At 43.0% G+C, this 16,260-nt stretch overlaps 1 protein-coding gene across 1 annotated transcript in view; it reads left to right on the forward strand.

Annotated features, from left to right (window-relative positions):
- The window catches only part of LOC306877225 (collagen alpha-3(VI) chain-like), a 77,279-nt gene that overhangs the window by 19,143 nt on the left and 41,876 nt on the right, over positions 1–16,260 (forward strand). The window contains exon 3 of the mRNA XM_079428858.1: positions 2,727–3,317. Coding sequence (XP_079284984.1) covers positions 2,727–3,317 — 591 coding nt within the window. The remainder of the gene's footprint in view (positions 1–2,726; positions 3,318–16,260) is intronic.

The raw sequence follows: 16,260 nt of genomic DNA on the forward strand, positions 1-16,260 counted from the left end.
ATCTCAATTCCCGCACCAGCTGCTGCCAATCTACTCACCTATAAAGTCTCACCGCACTTTCCTCTCCTTGTCAGATCGTTGTTTGATGTCCTCTGTGTCATTCCCTGTGTGCCGTCTGCTTCAGTGTTCCTGGTCATCGTCTGTCTGGAGTCTTCGTGGGTTTCGTCTCGTCTGGATGTTCACCGGCACTGGATTCACCGTCATCACTCGTTGGATATTCACCGGCACTGGATTCACCGTCGTCACTCGTCACCAGCACGCTGTTCATCGTGTCCCTGCGCCACCAACCCATCCGAGAGACTGTGCTGTGTTCGTGTCATGTGACTATCAATAAATACTTACCATTGTTTCACCTGCATCTCTGCTTCCTCCTTCTTATCGTGACACAGTGTGTACACCTTTGGCATTGCTGTGGGTGATTCTGCTACTGCCCAACTGGAAGCTATTGCTACAGACAAAAGCTTTGTTCTGTCTGCTCCTGATGTCAGAACAATGGCAAGCGTGGGTGACCAGATACTGCCATACATTAATGGGGTCGCCCAGCGCACCATAGTGAATGAATGAATGAATGAATGATGCATTTATATATAGTGATTCAAACAGATTTCACAGATGGTATGTAATTAATGAATGAGGGGGATTCCATAGTGAAACTGAAGAGCGGGAAATAATAACAGTACATTATCAGAGATGTGGACATTTAAACAACAAAATTGGTTTAAAAAAGGTTTTAGTGTTTTTTTTTTCAAATATTTTCAGTATTTCTTTGTCTGGTATTTTAGAGGCAAAACTTATACAATATACTTTGAGTGCTGTAAGCTAGTAGTTTCAATCCTGGTCTTGGGGACCCACTGCTCTGCACATTTTGTGTCTCCCTTATTTAACACACCTGATTCAGTTCATCATCTCATCAGATTAGAGCTCCATAAACTGCACAGAGTGGGTCACATAAGAGACATACAAAATGTGCAGAGTGGTGGGTCCCACCCTGATCTTGTAAAATGTGTGGTAAGTACTGCCGCTCAATAGTATAAACGGAGTACGTGCGATCGCAAATCTCGAAAGTGAAATTAAGGCACCCTTTACACTAGTGCATTTTCGTTTTAAAATGGTGTTTTAGAATGAAAACGATCTCTGTTTACACTGGCGTTTCCGCTGTGTTTTAGAAACAATCTCCGTTTACACTACACAACCTAAAATGCATGTCACATGACCATTCATGCAGGTACAACCATAAATATGTATTAGTGCTGTCAAAAGATTAATAGCGATTAATCGCATCCAAAATAAAAGTGTTTGTTTACATAATATGTGTGTGTGTGTACTGTGTATATTTACAAATGTTTATATAAATGTGGCAGTCGTGGCCTAACGGATAGAGAGTTGGACTTGTATCCCGAAGGTCGTGGGTTCGAGTCTCAGGTCCGGCAGGGATTGTAAATGGGGGAGTGAATAACCAACACTCTCTCCACCCTCAATACCACGACTGAGGTGAGACCCTTGAGCAAGGCACCGAACCCTCAACTGCTCCCCGGGCACCGCAGCATTGGCTGCCCACTGCTCCGGGTGTATGTTCACTACTGTGTGGATGGGTTAAATGCAGAGCACAAAATCTGAGTATGGGTCACCATACTTGGCCACACACCACTTCCCCTATAAATACAAACGCATGTATATATTTAAGAAAAATATATGTTTATATATTAAATATATTTATATATAATATAAAATATAAGAATATAAATATATAAATGAATATACATGTAAATATTTTCAAAATATATACTGTATGTGTGTGTATTTATATATACATAATAAATATACACAGTACACATACATATATTATGTAAACTGCTAAAGTTTAAAAGTTAAAGTAAAATTAAAGTAAAAGTTAAAAACTTTTATTTTGGATGCGATTAATTGTGATTAATTGTTTGACAGCAAGAATATGTATAGGTAGATTCCCTATTATTTCGATGGCAGACGCATCTGCGTGCTTGGAGCAGTCGAATGAGAAATCTGCCCATACAAATCTATGGGTATAACAATGTGCATGATGTTATTGTTTATACGGTCGTCAAGGATATGCAGAGTGAATGTGGGCAGCCACGCCATCGTTCTCAAAAGTCTCAGTTTCGGTCCATTTACACTGAAACCTGATTCAGTTCATCATCTCATCAGGTTATAGCTCCATAAACTGCACAGAGTGTGTCAGATAAGAGACATACAAAATGTGCAGAGTGGTGGGTCCCAAGGACCAGGATTAAAAACCAATGTTGTAAAAAATATATGCTGTTTACCAATGAACCATACAAAAAGTTTTGTAGTTAACTGTTCTCTTCATTGATTGTTCTCTCTAAAACACAATATTTAGACTAAATCAAGTGTAGCATAGCTTTCAAGTGGAGAGAAATAACTCAAGTTTTGTAAGTTTTTGTACGTTTATTCAGGATATTATAAAATTTTGGTCACAGCAAATGTCCATTTTTAAATGAATGATCACTTAATGCTAATTAATTTTTACTGCATATATGATTAATCTATGCCATCTTTATGTCAAGTAAAAGATTGGTGATAGCTAATAGATTGTATTTGTAAAACAACCTTCAAGCCAAACCTTAATTATTCAATTTAAATAAATGATGAGAGCTAATTTAGGTTACCTGATTTTGGTTAGAATTTGCAGAAGGACTAAGCAGAATTCTTCTTTTTTCCCCCCCTTTTAGCTTTGGCTGTTGAGAAGAGAGATATAATTTTCCTCATTGACAGTAGCATGGGTACCATCGTAATAAATGCAGTGCGAGAATTCATCAAAAGGTTTATTGACACCATGCCAATTGGTCCTGATCAGGTGCAGGTCGGAGTGGCCATGTTTTCCACCACCCCAAGGATGGAGATCAACCTCAACTCATTCAGTTCAAAGGAATCGCTAATCTCTGACCTCGCAAGAATAAAACCCAAATCGTCGGTTGAAGTCAACATTGGTGCTGCCTTGGATTTTGTGAGGACCAGCATGCTCACAGCTGAGAGTGGGAGCCGCAGACAAGACCAAGTGCCACAGCTTGTGTTGCTCCTAACCAGTAAAAAATCCAAAGACAGTGTCCAAAAACCAGCTGATGCCCTTCGTCAAATGGGTGTTCTGACTTTGGCTGCAGGCTCCAGGGCTGCTGATGAGGCTGAGCTCAGGCAAATAGCTTTAGGTGACATGGTTTTCATGCGGAAGGACTTCAGGATATTGCTACGCGACCCCAAAGAAATTACCTCCCCTCTCTCTACATTGTCTGGTACTGTTGTAACAGAGAGTCCAACTGAAACAGGTAATCATTAGAATTCTACAAACATACTCATTTTGTTTATAAAAAAAGCACATTGCATTGTTCGTAAGTATTAGTTATATAGATAAATATATAAATTAATTAGATAAATATAGGGGAGCACAGGGTACATCCTAACACTTTTTGACATTCTCAGTTTGTATAACTCCACCTGAGGTTCAGAGCATAATTTTTATTCACATTAATTTCACAATTTTCTTGCACAAATATGTCACTTTGTTTCATAATGCCCCGTAGGTGGAGTACATTGTAACATCTGAGGGACACATTGTAACATGACCACATGACTGCTTAAAATATTATATGATCTAATGGAAAAAAAATAATTACAAGACAAACTAAAATATTTTGTTAATAAAATAAATGTCTTAACTTTTTCAAATAATGGTGTTTTTTTTAAGAATGAAAAATATTCTAATTTTGGAGTTTGACAATGAATACAATGCAACTATGCTTGGGACTGCGTTTTGTGCCCTGATCACAAAACGCAGTGTTACAATGTTCCCCATCTGCGCAACTGGAATTTAGAACCAGTTGGTGTCATCTGCTAGTATACGAAACATTAAAAAACTATCTAAACTGATTAATAAAATATTGGAGATTATAATAATAGCAGAATTGTCTCATTTTAAATGAATACTAAAAACTGGGATGAAAAATTTACTTCAGCCAGAAATGTACTTTTGCTGTGGTAAAATAAATATTCAGCTACATCTTCAAAAGATTTTTGAATTTTGGCGCACCTTTTCTCTATATAGTGTAAGGGTATTACATATAATATTAATACGTAATTTAAAGAAATAGTTTAATTTAGCTCAAAGGGAATCATTTATGATTTGATTTGAACAGAATCAGTGTTACGGCGATTCACTGAACGAGCCGTATGACAAACTCTGCACTGGATATTAAAATCCCAAATATAGTGAAAACACTATTAAATAGCACAGTAACGCAATCGACAGATTAAGGCATTAACTTGTGAGCAGAAAACACAAGATACTTCTCTTTTCAATGTAAATAAGATTTTATTTATATGGGTTAAACCTAAGACATAAACTAATCTAACATATGAACACAAGCATTCACACATTCACACGTTGCAGAAAGAGAGAAAGTAAGGAAAGGGTGAGTTTAAGAGAATGGAAATGTGAAATCCCAAGTTCACAGCAATATGTTCAATTGCATAGACCTGAACAACCATCAATCACTTTTTTAACCCTCGTTTTGAGTTTCTCAATGAGGCTAAGATTTATATTAACTGCACCTAATTCAGTTAGAATCTGGAGGTGTATTGCTTGCTTTGCCTGTGTAACGGGGTTGTGTCCTCGTTGCAGACAGGGGGTTCCCCGATGTGTCTGATTGGCTGGAAGTTCAGTAGTCTTTGAAGTGATGTCTCTTGGGCGTTGGCTGAAGATGCGGAGCTGGGTCTGCTGGAAGTTTTGAGTGCAGTCGGAGCTGGACTTTGTAGCAAACTTACATTAACACACGAAACTCCACGGAAAGAAAAGAAACTAAAGTAAAAGAATACAAATAAAAGGATGTAACGAGACTAAGTTGTTTTCTTTCTCATTATGGCACTGTGGGCCAGAGCACGCTCAAACAGTGCAGCACGCGGTGAGAGGGACGAGAGGCGAGAGTCAGAGAGAGCAAAAGAGAAGAGGGAGGAGAAAGTGGACAAGAGTTTTAAACTCAGCTTTCAGACCGTCCCATCTGGATGTCTTGACCAATTAGATAGGCTATTATCTTAGCTAGGGGTGTTCTTTACATTACATCTTTATCATCAGCTTGTTATCAGTCACATGGTCCAAACTTTACAGGCTCGTGCAAAGCATACCTTTTCAACATTGATTTTTATAACAAGACTATGATACATTTGACAAAGAATTGATTGGAAGAAACACTTAAAGCATGGATTTTCAAGCTCATACGTACTAAATATGCAATATTTATCTTTAAGGCTCGAGCTATTCAATACTTATTAAAAGCAAGACATACACAATGAGTGATTAAATCAAGGATATTAAAATCATATGTGGGGTTCTGCATAAAAATGTCCTTTTAGGATGATTTTATGGGCATATGAAAAAGAAAGTCTGTGTAGTTCTATGGAGAACGAAGGCATGTTCTTTAGACAAAGGAATGTTGGTTGGACTGTCTTCTATGTGGAGACACGCCCAAGAAAGAGTCTGTAGCTAGTGAATACAATCGTGGAACACGTGATGGCCATCTCTTTGACAATCAGTCTTGATTATTTGCAACAAATTTGACAGTCTCCTTCTTGAATTGGAATTATCAATAAGTGTTACTTTTTCCTCAGTGTTGCAAGTTGTTTGGTGAAAGAGGCTTGCTAGTTAGGAGGCAGGAATCCGATTTATGGCATTGTCCTGTTACAGCTTTGAGGCCTCTCTGCATTCCAGCTCCTCAGGTTTCAGTGTTCTGATGCATCTTAAAATTGTCTGATTCAGTCTCTGATATCCTACATCTCCCCCTTTCGATCGGCGAGGTGTTTAGTTGAAGACGTTGTCGAGCGCTGGAAAAACAAAGGCAGAAGAAGCAGACAAGAACACAGAAAACAACAAGACAACACCTCCATGACAGTTACTGTATTGGTGCAGGTCCTCAGGTTATTTGAGGTACAGACGGTTATATTCAATTAGTCAATATAGTTTAGTAATTTGAACAGTTCAATTTGGAAATTGTTGTTCTAATTCGGTTGAATACTTTGATTCTTCGATCAAGTTTTGTGATTAAAATAGTTTGTTCCTTCTAAGTTGTCTGGACTTAAGAATGTTCACCTTTAGTTTCTGGTGGCATCATTTGTGGTAAAATGAATTGACCTATCGTGAATGGAGCTTTCTGGCTTCCATTCAGTATAGAGTGGCTTGCGGATATTAGGTGTGACGAGTCAATCCTAATATCAGACCTTTGACCCTTGCAGGGTGTCTAGGTGTTTCACCTACTAGAGAAAGAGGGGAAGGAAAAGTATAGGTGAAAGAAGAACAAAACAAAACAAAGCTGCTGTGGGTTTTCCTAGCGTGGTTTGCAACTTCTGTTGAGCTAGGATGTCATGTGCAGCTAGGAAGTAATGTACCTTAACTTAGTGTCAGGTGCTCTACCTATTGTGATGATAGCTGCATGTTTCTTCATGGTGGTGTATGTAACTTCATGTTATGTATATTCTAATTCTAATTTGTATATTCTACTTGTGAGAAGAATATGTTTGTGGAATGTGTTATCAGTAGATGTGGTTACCTCTGGGTGTAGGTAATGTTATGTGTGTTAATGGTGTAGAGTAGGTGTGGTCAGATCTGTTTCAGTCTGTGTTGTCTCCCCCCTTTTCTGGTATGTCAGTGAAGACTGGCTCTCTGCATCCTTGGAGTGGATGAGGGCGTGTTCATAATCTAATGGGGTCAGTCCAGCAAGGCAGGAAGTTCTTAAGCAGACAGTCGGAGGTAGTTTGGCATGGCTGTGTGAAGCTGGGATGCAAACTTCGTCTCCTATGTTGCATTCCTCTTGTGCTGCCTTCTGGATGTGGCAGACTTTCTGACCTTCTGTGCTTTGGTGGTTGCTGTTGCACAGACATGAATGTGGTTCTTGAAGTTGGAGTTCATTTAGCAGTTTGCTAGTGAGTGATGGGTGACTGAGGTGATGTTCTCTGGTACCTCAGTTTTCATCAACGGTTGGCCGTGAGAGACTTTGTTCATTCTGGGTGGTTGTTGAACAGGTGCTTGTCATCTCTGATATGGTGTTGTACCATGTGATCACCGGCCTTCCGTTCTGTCGCTGATCACAGCGAGCACGACTCAATTTTGTAGTCATCCGTGTTCAGCTTATCTTGAAGGAACTCGTTCAGTTGTTTCATGACTTGTTCCATGTCTTCTGACGGTAAGCTGTCTTGTTCTTGTGCATACTCAGCACTGTGAATGTCTGAGTGGTGCTGAGGTGGGTTTCGTTGTCGCTTACCCACACGAGTTGCTCTTGGATGAGTCAGGCGATTACCTTTGGATGTCTGGTTAGGTTTCCAGTTGTTGTGGTTTCTTGAGAAGCGTGGCTGGTCCCATGGATTTCTCCAGCGGTTGGGCTGATAGCTGTCGTGGACATGGGGGTCACGTTCTCTGTGCTCTTGACGGAGGCCTCTGGTGTTGTGATGCAAATGGGTGTCATCCAGTGCAAAGCTTGAGTCTTTGTTGACAGAGTTCAAGAGTGTGGAGGTATTGTTACCTTTCTTTGAGGCCATCTTCTGCTTGTTGTAGGCCTTCTTTGTTAGGTCACGCAACTGTTGGATGGTCATGGAGTGTGGACAGGCCATGACGCCTAGATGGTGGCTGACTCCAGGGTGCAGATTTCTTAGGAAAAGGCTTTTGAAGTTCACATCCTCTTCAAGGTCAGGTTCGTTGTGTGCACCGAAGTAGGCTTGTCGGAGTCGGTTGTAGTAAGCTTGTGGAGCCTCTTGTCGACCTTGTTTGGTTTCTAAGGCAGTTAACAGTCCATGTTCAGATTCAGAGTCTGTAAACTCTTTAATCAGGACTTCACGAAGTAGCTGGTAGTCTGACTTCGTTCGACTGGGCTGTCGATCTAGAAAGTTTCGTACCTCGGAACTGGCCATGGCTCTAAGGAGGTATAACCTGTCTCTGTCAGTCACATGAGGTCTCATTTCCAGATAGAAGTCGATATCTTGAAGATGGGCCTGGATGGTGTGGCCCTCTGTGGAGTTCGGGTTGAACTTGCTGATGTTTTTAGACAGCTTGTCGAGGTCATTGATGGTCATCCCATGTGCAGCTCCGAGGTCTGCTTGGATGGGAGGTTTTCTTTCGTTGACAGGAAAGAGTTCTGTGGCGAAGGCAGGTGAGGTTTTGGGTTGTGGCTCTTCGCTTCTTTCGCTGTATACGAGTTCTTGACTGAGGGACTCTGCTCTGCTCAGCAGAGGTGAGGCTGAGAGCTGTTTCTCTCGCCTTGGCTCTTGTTTCTGCTCATTAGCATGTTTAAGTTCTTTTCTGACCATGTAGAGCTGATCGTTGGTATCGTCTAGTTGTTGGGTCAGATTGTCTATTTTAGAACTGTACCTTTCAAGGTGGTCTTTCAAAGCACTGATTTCAGCATTCTTGTCGCTGATGTCATTCCTGGCTTTCTCTAGGAGCTGTTCAGCATACTGGAGTCTGTTTACCAGGTCTTTCTGGGCAGCCTTTGCATGTTGTTGTTCGAGCTGAGCTGCTGTCAGGGCTGCTTGGAGCTCCTTAACTTGTTCCGTTGATTCCTGCTCCCTTTTGTTGGGTGCTTTGAGTTGATCTTGAACTTTCACTTCCAGCTTGTCTATGCAGCGTTGAACACATGTCAGCTCCTCTTGAAGGTGGGTGGCGTGCTTGTCGCTCAGTTTCAGCTGGGTTGTGAAGGCATAGCTTAGAGAGCTGGCGATTTTGACTAGCTCCTCGTGGTTGTTGTTCTGGCTTGAATCTTGTGTCAGGAATCTTCTCAGGCTTAGGATTATTATTAAAAATAATAACAGTTCAAAGGTCTTGGGGGTGAGGCTGTCTGTCGTGCCTCTCAGCCAAGTGTTCCCATCTTCCCCTTGTGCAAAGGGGTTTGCAGTCTGCGGCATGTTGGCACGCAAGGTAGAAGAGAGACTGACACAGATCTGTGTGGAGTGAAAGCCTATGTGTGGTGCGACAGCTAAGTGTTGTGTCAGTGATTTTGAACCACTAATGTAGTGTGGTGATGACTGTGTTGGTCGCAGGTGGTAGACTAAACATGTGAAGACTTCGTCACTCTAATGAGGAAGAGGGGAAAGAGAGAAACAGGTGAAAAACAAATTCAATTAAAATAAACAATTCCTTTTTTTTTCAAATGAAGAAAATTATTTATTTAATTTTTTTCTTTCTTTCAATTAAATGTTATCAAGAAGGCAAACAATATTATTAAATACCTGTTCTAGACAGATGAATATAATAATAATTCTGATATCTCTTTTATAGTCTGACAGGATTGACAACGCACACCTTACAGTTGGACCGCTCACCAGGGAGGCTGCAAAGGCAACGGTTGCTCAAAACGTCTATTAAAACTGATCTCAGCGTTGCATGAGATGTTAAAATTTTGATTGCGTTTTAATGTAGGGAGGTTAGGAAGAACAATTATAATCAAATTCGTAAAGATAATTTGTCCTTTTTTGACAAGATTGTGTATCTCATTCACTTAGAATTGATTGATGGTTCTTACAGGTCCCCACAAATGTGAAAAGTGAAGATGAAAGAAAGCAGGAGAGAACAGGAGAGAAGAGAAAGAGACAGTAAATCGAGTGAATCGGGTTCACTAGCAAGCAGTTATGCCCGACTATGAGTTGTTGTCAGTTGCTCCACAACTAATCAACAAAAATAAAATTTTGGGTGCAAGAGATTTGTCTCTTTAATTTATTTGAACTCGTAGTGAGGGATAACACTGTCTCCTATTAAGGCTCAGGTGAGACAAAGTAAAATGAAAATTAATACATGTCAAAAATAAACAAAAATTGAAATTAAAGGAGGAAATCAGTAAATAAAAATAGTGGCTAAGTGTATAACCAAAACAGGAAGAATGAGGGAATAACACGCAATAAAGTAATGAGTGAGTATAAGTCTGAATATAATCTATTTATATGGGTAATAAATCGATTAGATAGAATACGTTTACTTAAACTTTCCAAGTTCAAGACTTATTTGTATCTAAAATGATTAGGCCCTGAAGAGAATAATAGAAGTATTGATCATATGAAATGATCTGAGGGAAATTTGAATGATTCCAAATAAATTTAATGTTTTAATTAAATTTTGAATTAGGCACAATTAATAATTGTGAACTAGTATTTCCCTTTCTAGTAAATGCAAATAAGTGGTAAGAAGTGAGAAATTAGAAAAATAAGAAAGACCAACAACATCTATTAGTTGAGAGGTGTTTAAAGGGTTAAACCACTTTAGCTTTCAAACCCACACACTGTATTAAACCACTGGATGTTAAGGCTAACTGCTAACTGCAGAAAGCCGGCTAATGGCTTTAGCATATACTTCAATGTAAACACAACCGTTTCGTTAGCTTAGCAACAGCATGAGTTTGTTTACATCAGCATCGATGTGCTGCGCGTGCGCAGTACAAAGTTGCCCCGGAAGTAGGTTAAGCGTTCCGTGTCACGATCGTAACTGTGGAAACCAAAACAAACTCTAGTGGGCTAGCACATGAATTGTTGCATTCCAGTACAGTTAAGCATGTTACATGAAATGTCAGCGCATTTCAACACTGTACAAATAAACAACACCGCTTTTAGTTGTTCTGCGATGTGGCGCTTAAACTCTCAGTTCGTTCAGAGTTAAACTTTATTTAATAGCAGCTTGGTACTGCAGGGAAACAGTGCTGTATCAGAAGCCGTGCCAGTTTCTCTGGACACAAACACAACAGGTTTTCTTCGCTGTTGGTTCAAAGTTAAACTTTACTTGATAAAGCTTTTAAAACCCATTAAAATCTCCTGCACACACGCAGTGTTGAGCGAGATTAACTTCACTTAGTGAACAGTTACACAAACATACGAGCGTTATGCTCTAATGTTTAACTGAGGGAGTCATAGATGATTTAACAATGGAACACGCACTGCTAATCAAACTATGAATAATAATGAGGCTTTGACAAATAGGATTGAGGAACACGCTCAAAACTATTCTTTATCCACCGATTTATTTCCCTTTGAATCACTGCAGTTTAGCTTCGTTCTGCTAACAGACTGAGATTCAGGAGAATAGCTATTGACTGACCTGGAATCTGCAGGACATCACTTCAGCTATAAAACAAGGCATTACAGAAAGCGAGGAACACGCTCAATATCAACCTTATTGTACGATCTCAGATGTTAACTTTAAGTTCACTTACTGCAGTTTGAGAAGCTCTTTTGCTGTCTTCATTCATTCAAGCGGGGCGCGCGCAGCTGACGTCACTCACGCGCACGCGCACACACACACACACACACACACTATAGTCTCGTCTCTCATCCGCGGCAATAGAAAAAGATTAAATAACTTGGTTATGCTCACAATTTAGATTAATCTGCCCGCATTCTCCACCAATATGTAAGGGTATTACATATAATATTAATACGTAATTTAAAGAAATAGTTTAATTTAGCTCAAAGGGAATCATTTATGGTTTTATAGGGATTTGAACAGAATCAGTGTTACGGCGATTCACTGAACAAACTCTGACACTGGATATTAAAATCCCAAATATAGTGAAAACACTATTAAATAGCACAGTAACGAAATCGACAGATTAAGGCATTAACTTGTGAGCAGAAAACACAAGATACTTCTCTTTTCAATGTAAATAAGATTTTATTTATATGGGTTAAACCTAAGACATAAACTAATCTAACATATGAACACAAGCATTCACACATTCACACGTTGCAGAAAGAGAGAAAGTAAGGAAAGGGTGAGTTTAAGAGAATGGAAATGTGAAATCCCAAGTTCACAGCAATATGTTCAATTGCATAGACCTGAACAACCATCAATCACTTATTTAACCCTCGTTTTGAGTTTCTCAATGAGGCTAAGATTTATATTAACTGCACCTAATACAGTTAGAATCTGGAGGTGTATTGCTTGCTTTGCCTGTGTAACGGGGTTGTGTCCTCGTTGCAGACAGGGGGTTCCCCGAAGTGTCTGATTGGCTGGAAGTTCAGTAGTCTTTGAAGTGATGTCTCTTGGGCGTTGGCTGAAGATGCGGAGTTGGGTCTGCTGGAAGTTTTGAGTGCAGTCGGAGCTGGACTTTGTAGCAAACTTACATTAACACACGAAACTCCATGGAAAGAAAATAAACTAAAGTAAAAGAATACAAATAAAAGGATGTAACGAGACTAAGTTGTTTTCTTTCTCATTATGGCACTGTGGGCCAGAGCACGCTCACAGTGCAGCACGCGGTGAGAGGGACGAGAGGCGAGAGTCAGAGAGAGCAAAAGAGAAGAGGGAGGAGAAAGCGGACAAGAGTTTTAAACTCAGCTTTCAGACCATCCCATCTGGATGTCTTGACCAATTAGATAGGCTATTATCTTAGCTAGGGGTGTTCTTTACATTACATCTTTATCATCAGCTTGTTATCAGTCACATGGTCCAAACTTTACAGGCTCGTGCAAAGTATACCTTTTCAACATTGATTTTTATAACAAGACTATGATACATTTGACAAAGAATTGATTGGAAGAAACACTTAAAGCATGGATTTTCAAGCTCATACATACTAAATATGCAATATTTATCTTTAAGGCTCGAGCTATTCAATACTTATTAAAAGCAAGACATACACAATGAGTGATTAAAACAAGGATATTAAAATCATATGTGGGGTTCTGTATAAAAATGTCCTTTTAGGATGATTTTATGGGCATATGAAAAAGAAAGTCTGTGTAGTTCTATGGAGAACGAAGGCATGTTCTTTAGACAAAGGAATGTTGGTTGGACTGTCTTCTATGTGGAGACACGCCCAAGAGAGAGTCTGTAGCTAGTGAATACAATCGTGGAACACGTGATGGCCATCTCTTTGACAATCAGTCTTGATTATTTGCAACAAATTTGACAGTCTCCTTCTTGAATTGGAATTATCAATAAGTGTTACTTTTTCCTCAGTGTTGCAAGTTGTTTGGTGAAAGAGGCTTGCTAGTTAGGAAGCAGGAATCCGATTTATGGCATTGTCCTGTTACAGCTTTGAGGCCTCTCTGCATTCCAGCTCCTCAGGTTTCAGTGTTCTGATGCATCTTAAAATTGTCTGATTCAGTCTCTGATATCCTACAATAGTATTGATATGGCAACTTGTAAATACCTTAAATTTAGTTATGCTAGCATGTGTGAAAACTGTGTGTTACAACTAACCCTGCGTTAGTTTGTGCCCCGCACTCCCCTAGATGCATTGTAATGATAGTAGATGCATGTAAAGTATTTAAAGGTGCCATAGAATGGAAAACGTACTAGGTTACGTATGTAACCCAGGTTCCCTGAAGGGAACGAGAGCTGCGTCCGGAGACGCTATGGGAACGCCATCAGCGTAACCGGCACTCTGAATATTGTATACAACCAGTCCAATGGATGGGCGAGGCGTCACGGGCGGGGTGACGTCACAACCAGGTATATAAGCACGTGCAGCGGAGCCGGTGTCAGCTTCAACTCATGAAGCAAGCGCTGGCAGGGATGCCGGAAGTGTGGCCCGAGACGCAGCTCTCGTTCCCTTCAGGGAACCTGGGTTACATACATAACCTGGTACGTTCCCTTCCAGGAACTTCGAGCTGCGTCCGGAGATGCTATGGGAACGCTATACCAACGCTGCCAGACTGACAAGTCTCTCCCTGGTGTCAGGCTGAAAGGACGCAGGAGCCTGGAGTGGCTCTGATGTCGAGGTTGTAGAACCCGGCGAATGTCAGGGGCGTGGACCACCCAGCAGCGTTGCAGATGTCTTGCGTAGAGACACCTGTCCAGAATGCCTTGGAGGCCGCCACACCTCGGGTCGAGTGCGCTCTGACTCCCAGCGGCGGGGGAAGGTCAGAGGTCTCGTACGCCAGATTGATGGCATCCACTATCCACCTGCTAAGAGTGGGCTTCGAAGCTGGAAGACCCCTCTTAGGCGGACCAAAGCACACAAGCAGTTGGTCCGTCTTTCTCCACAGGGCAGCTCTGTGGATGTATACAGTTGTACCTTTCCTGGTCGGGCTCCCTGAAGGGAGGAGGACAGAAGGCCTGGAGTACGACCGGCTGTGGTACGACCGTCAGAACCTTCGGTACATACCCCGCACGGGGGTAGAGGTAGACTTTCGCCGAACCGGGCGCAAAGTCGATATGCGAAGGGGCCGCAGATAGGGCCTGAAGGTCACTCACCCTCTTCAGAGAGGTGATAGCCAGTAGAAAGACGGTCTTGATCGTGAGGAGTCTATCAGTTATCTCCCCGAGAGGCTCAAAGGGTGCTCTGCACAGAGCCACAGCCAGGTCCCACGTGGGGACACGGGGTCGTACCGGTGACCTCAGCCTCAGCGCACCTCGGAGGAAACGTGTAACTAGGGGGTGTCTGCCCACTGACTGGCCACCACTAAGGGCGTGGTACGAAGAGATAGCTGCCACGTAGACCTTAATAGTGGATTGGGTTAACCCTGCGGCGAAGCGGGCCTGCAGGGACTCCAGAACTGCGCGAAATCGGGCACTTGACTGGGTCGAGCTGGCGGTCCCCGAACCATGAAGTGAAGAGTTTCCACTTCAGGGCGTACAGTTTCCTCGTAGAGGGAGCTCTGGATTGGAGGATGGTCTCAACAACCTCGGTTGACAGACCGGAAGCTATGAGTTGTGCCCCCTCAGGGGCCACACCCACAGCCTCCACCACTCCGGGCGGGGGTGCACAAGGGTGCCCCCGGCCTGTGAGAGGAGATCGCTCCTGATCGGTACCGGCCACGGGGTGCCGTTGAGGAGAGAAATCAGATCCGAGAACCATACTCGGCCCGGCCAGAACGGCGCTACTAACAGTAGGCTGACCGCGTCCCGGCGCACTCTCGCCAAAACTCCCGGGAGCAGAGCGATCGGGGGGAAGGCGTACAGACGAAGCCTCGGCCAGGTCTGTACCATAGCATCCAGTCCCAGAGGCGCCGGAGGAGCTAGAGAGAACCAAAGGGGACATTGTGCCGACTCTCGAGTCGCAAAGAGGTCCACCTGTGCTTGGCCAGAAACCTTCCAAATCTGCTTCACCACCTGGGGGTGAAGCATCCATTCCCCGGGCCTCAGCCCCTGTCTCGACAGGACGTCTGCTCCAACGTTGAGATACCCAGGAATGTGCACAGCTCTCAGTGATAGGAGCTTGCCCTGGGACCACACAAGGATCTGGTGTGCCAGCTTGTAGCCAGCTTGTACAAGGGGCGCGACCGCAGACCTCCTTGGTGGTTGATGTAAGAGACCACTGCTGTGCTGTCGGTGCGGACCAGCATGTGGCGATCTCTCAGGTCGCACGGAAGACAGCTAGGATCTCTAGCCGGTTGATATGCCACGTCAGGTGGCGACCACTCCACAGACCGTGGGCAGGGTGGCCACTCATAACCACACCCCAACCGGTGAGGGAAGCGTCCGTCGCTTACGAGCCGTGGCGACAAGGAGCTCCCGGCACCGGGCCCTGGGACAAGAACCAGAGTTTCCTCCACATGTCTAAGGCACGGATGTAGCGCTGTGACACCTTGACAGCGCGGAGCGAGTTTCCCCTCAGGGAGACCCCCCTGGTCTTGAGCCACCACTGTAGGGGCCTCATGTACAGCAGGCCAGAAGTAATCATGATGGACGCAGCTGCCATGAGCCCAAGCAGCCTCTGAAACTGCTTGACAGTGAATGGCTGGCCTTCTCGCACTCTCCTGACTGCCGTGAGGATCGACTTGATCCGAGCAGGGGTCAAACGAGCCTGCATCGTGGTCGAATCCCACACCACGCCTAGATAAGTGGTTCTCTGAGCTGGAGAAAGCACACTCTTTTTGGCGTTTAGTCTTAACCCCAAATCTTTCATGTGGGCAAGAACGACATCTCGATGCCGAACTGCCAACTGCTCTGATTGAGCAAGAATCAACCAATCGTCGATGTAATTTAGTATGCGGATGCCTTGCAGTCGCAACGGGACCACACACTTGGTGAAAGTGCGGGGTGAGAGTGCTAGGCCGAAGGGAAGAACCCGATATTGGTACGCTTTGCCCCCGAAAGCGAACCTCAGGAACTTCCTGTGAGAGGGAAGGATGGACACATGGAAATAGGCGTCTTTGAGGTCTATCGTGACAAACCAGTCCTCAGACCTGATTTGAGACACGATCTGCTTGACCGTCAGCATCTTGAACTTCAGCGGTCTGACTGAGAGTTTCAAGAGACGCTAGTCCAGTATGGGCCTCAGCCCTCCATCCCTCTTCGGAACA

Source organism: Barbus barbus (genome assembly GCF_936440315.1).
Source record: "Barbus barbus genome assembly, chromosome: 11".
Classification (NCBI taxonomy): domain Eukaryota; kingdom Metazoa; phylum Chordata; class Actinopteri; order Cypriniformes; family Cyprinidae; genus Barbus; species Barbus barbus.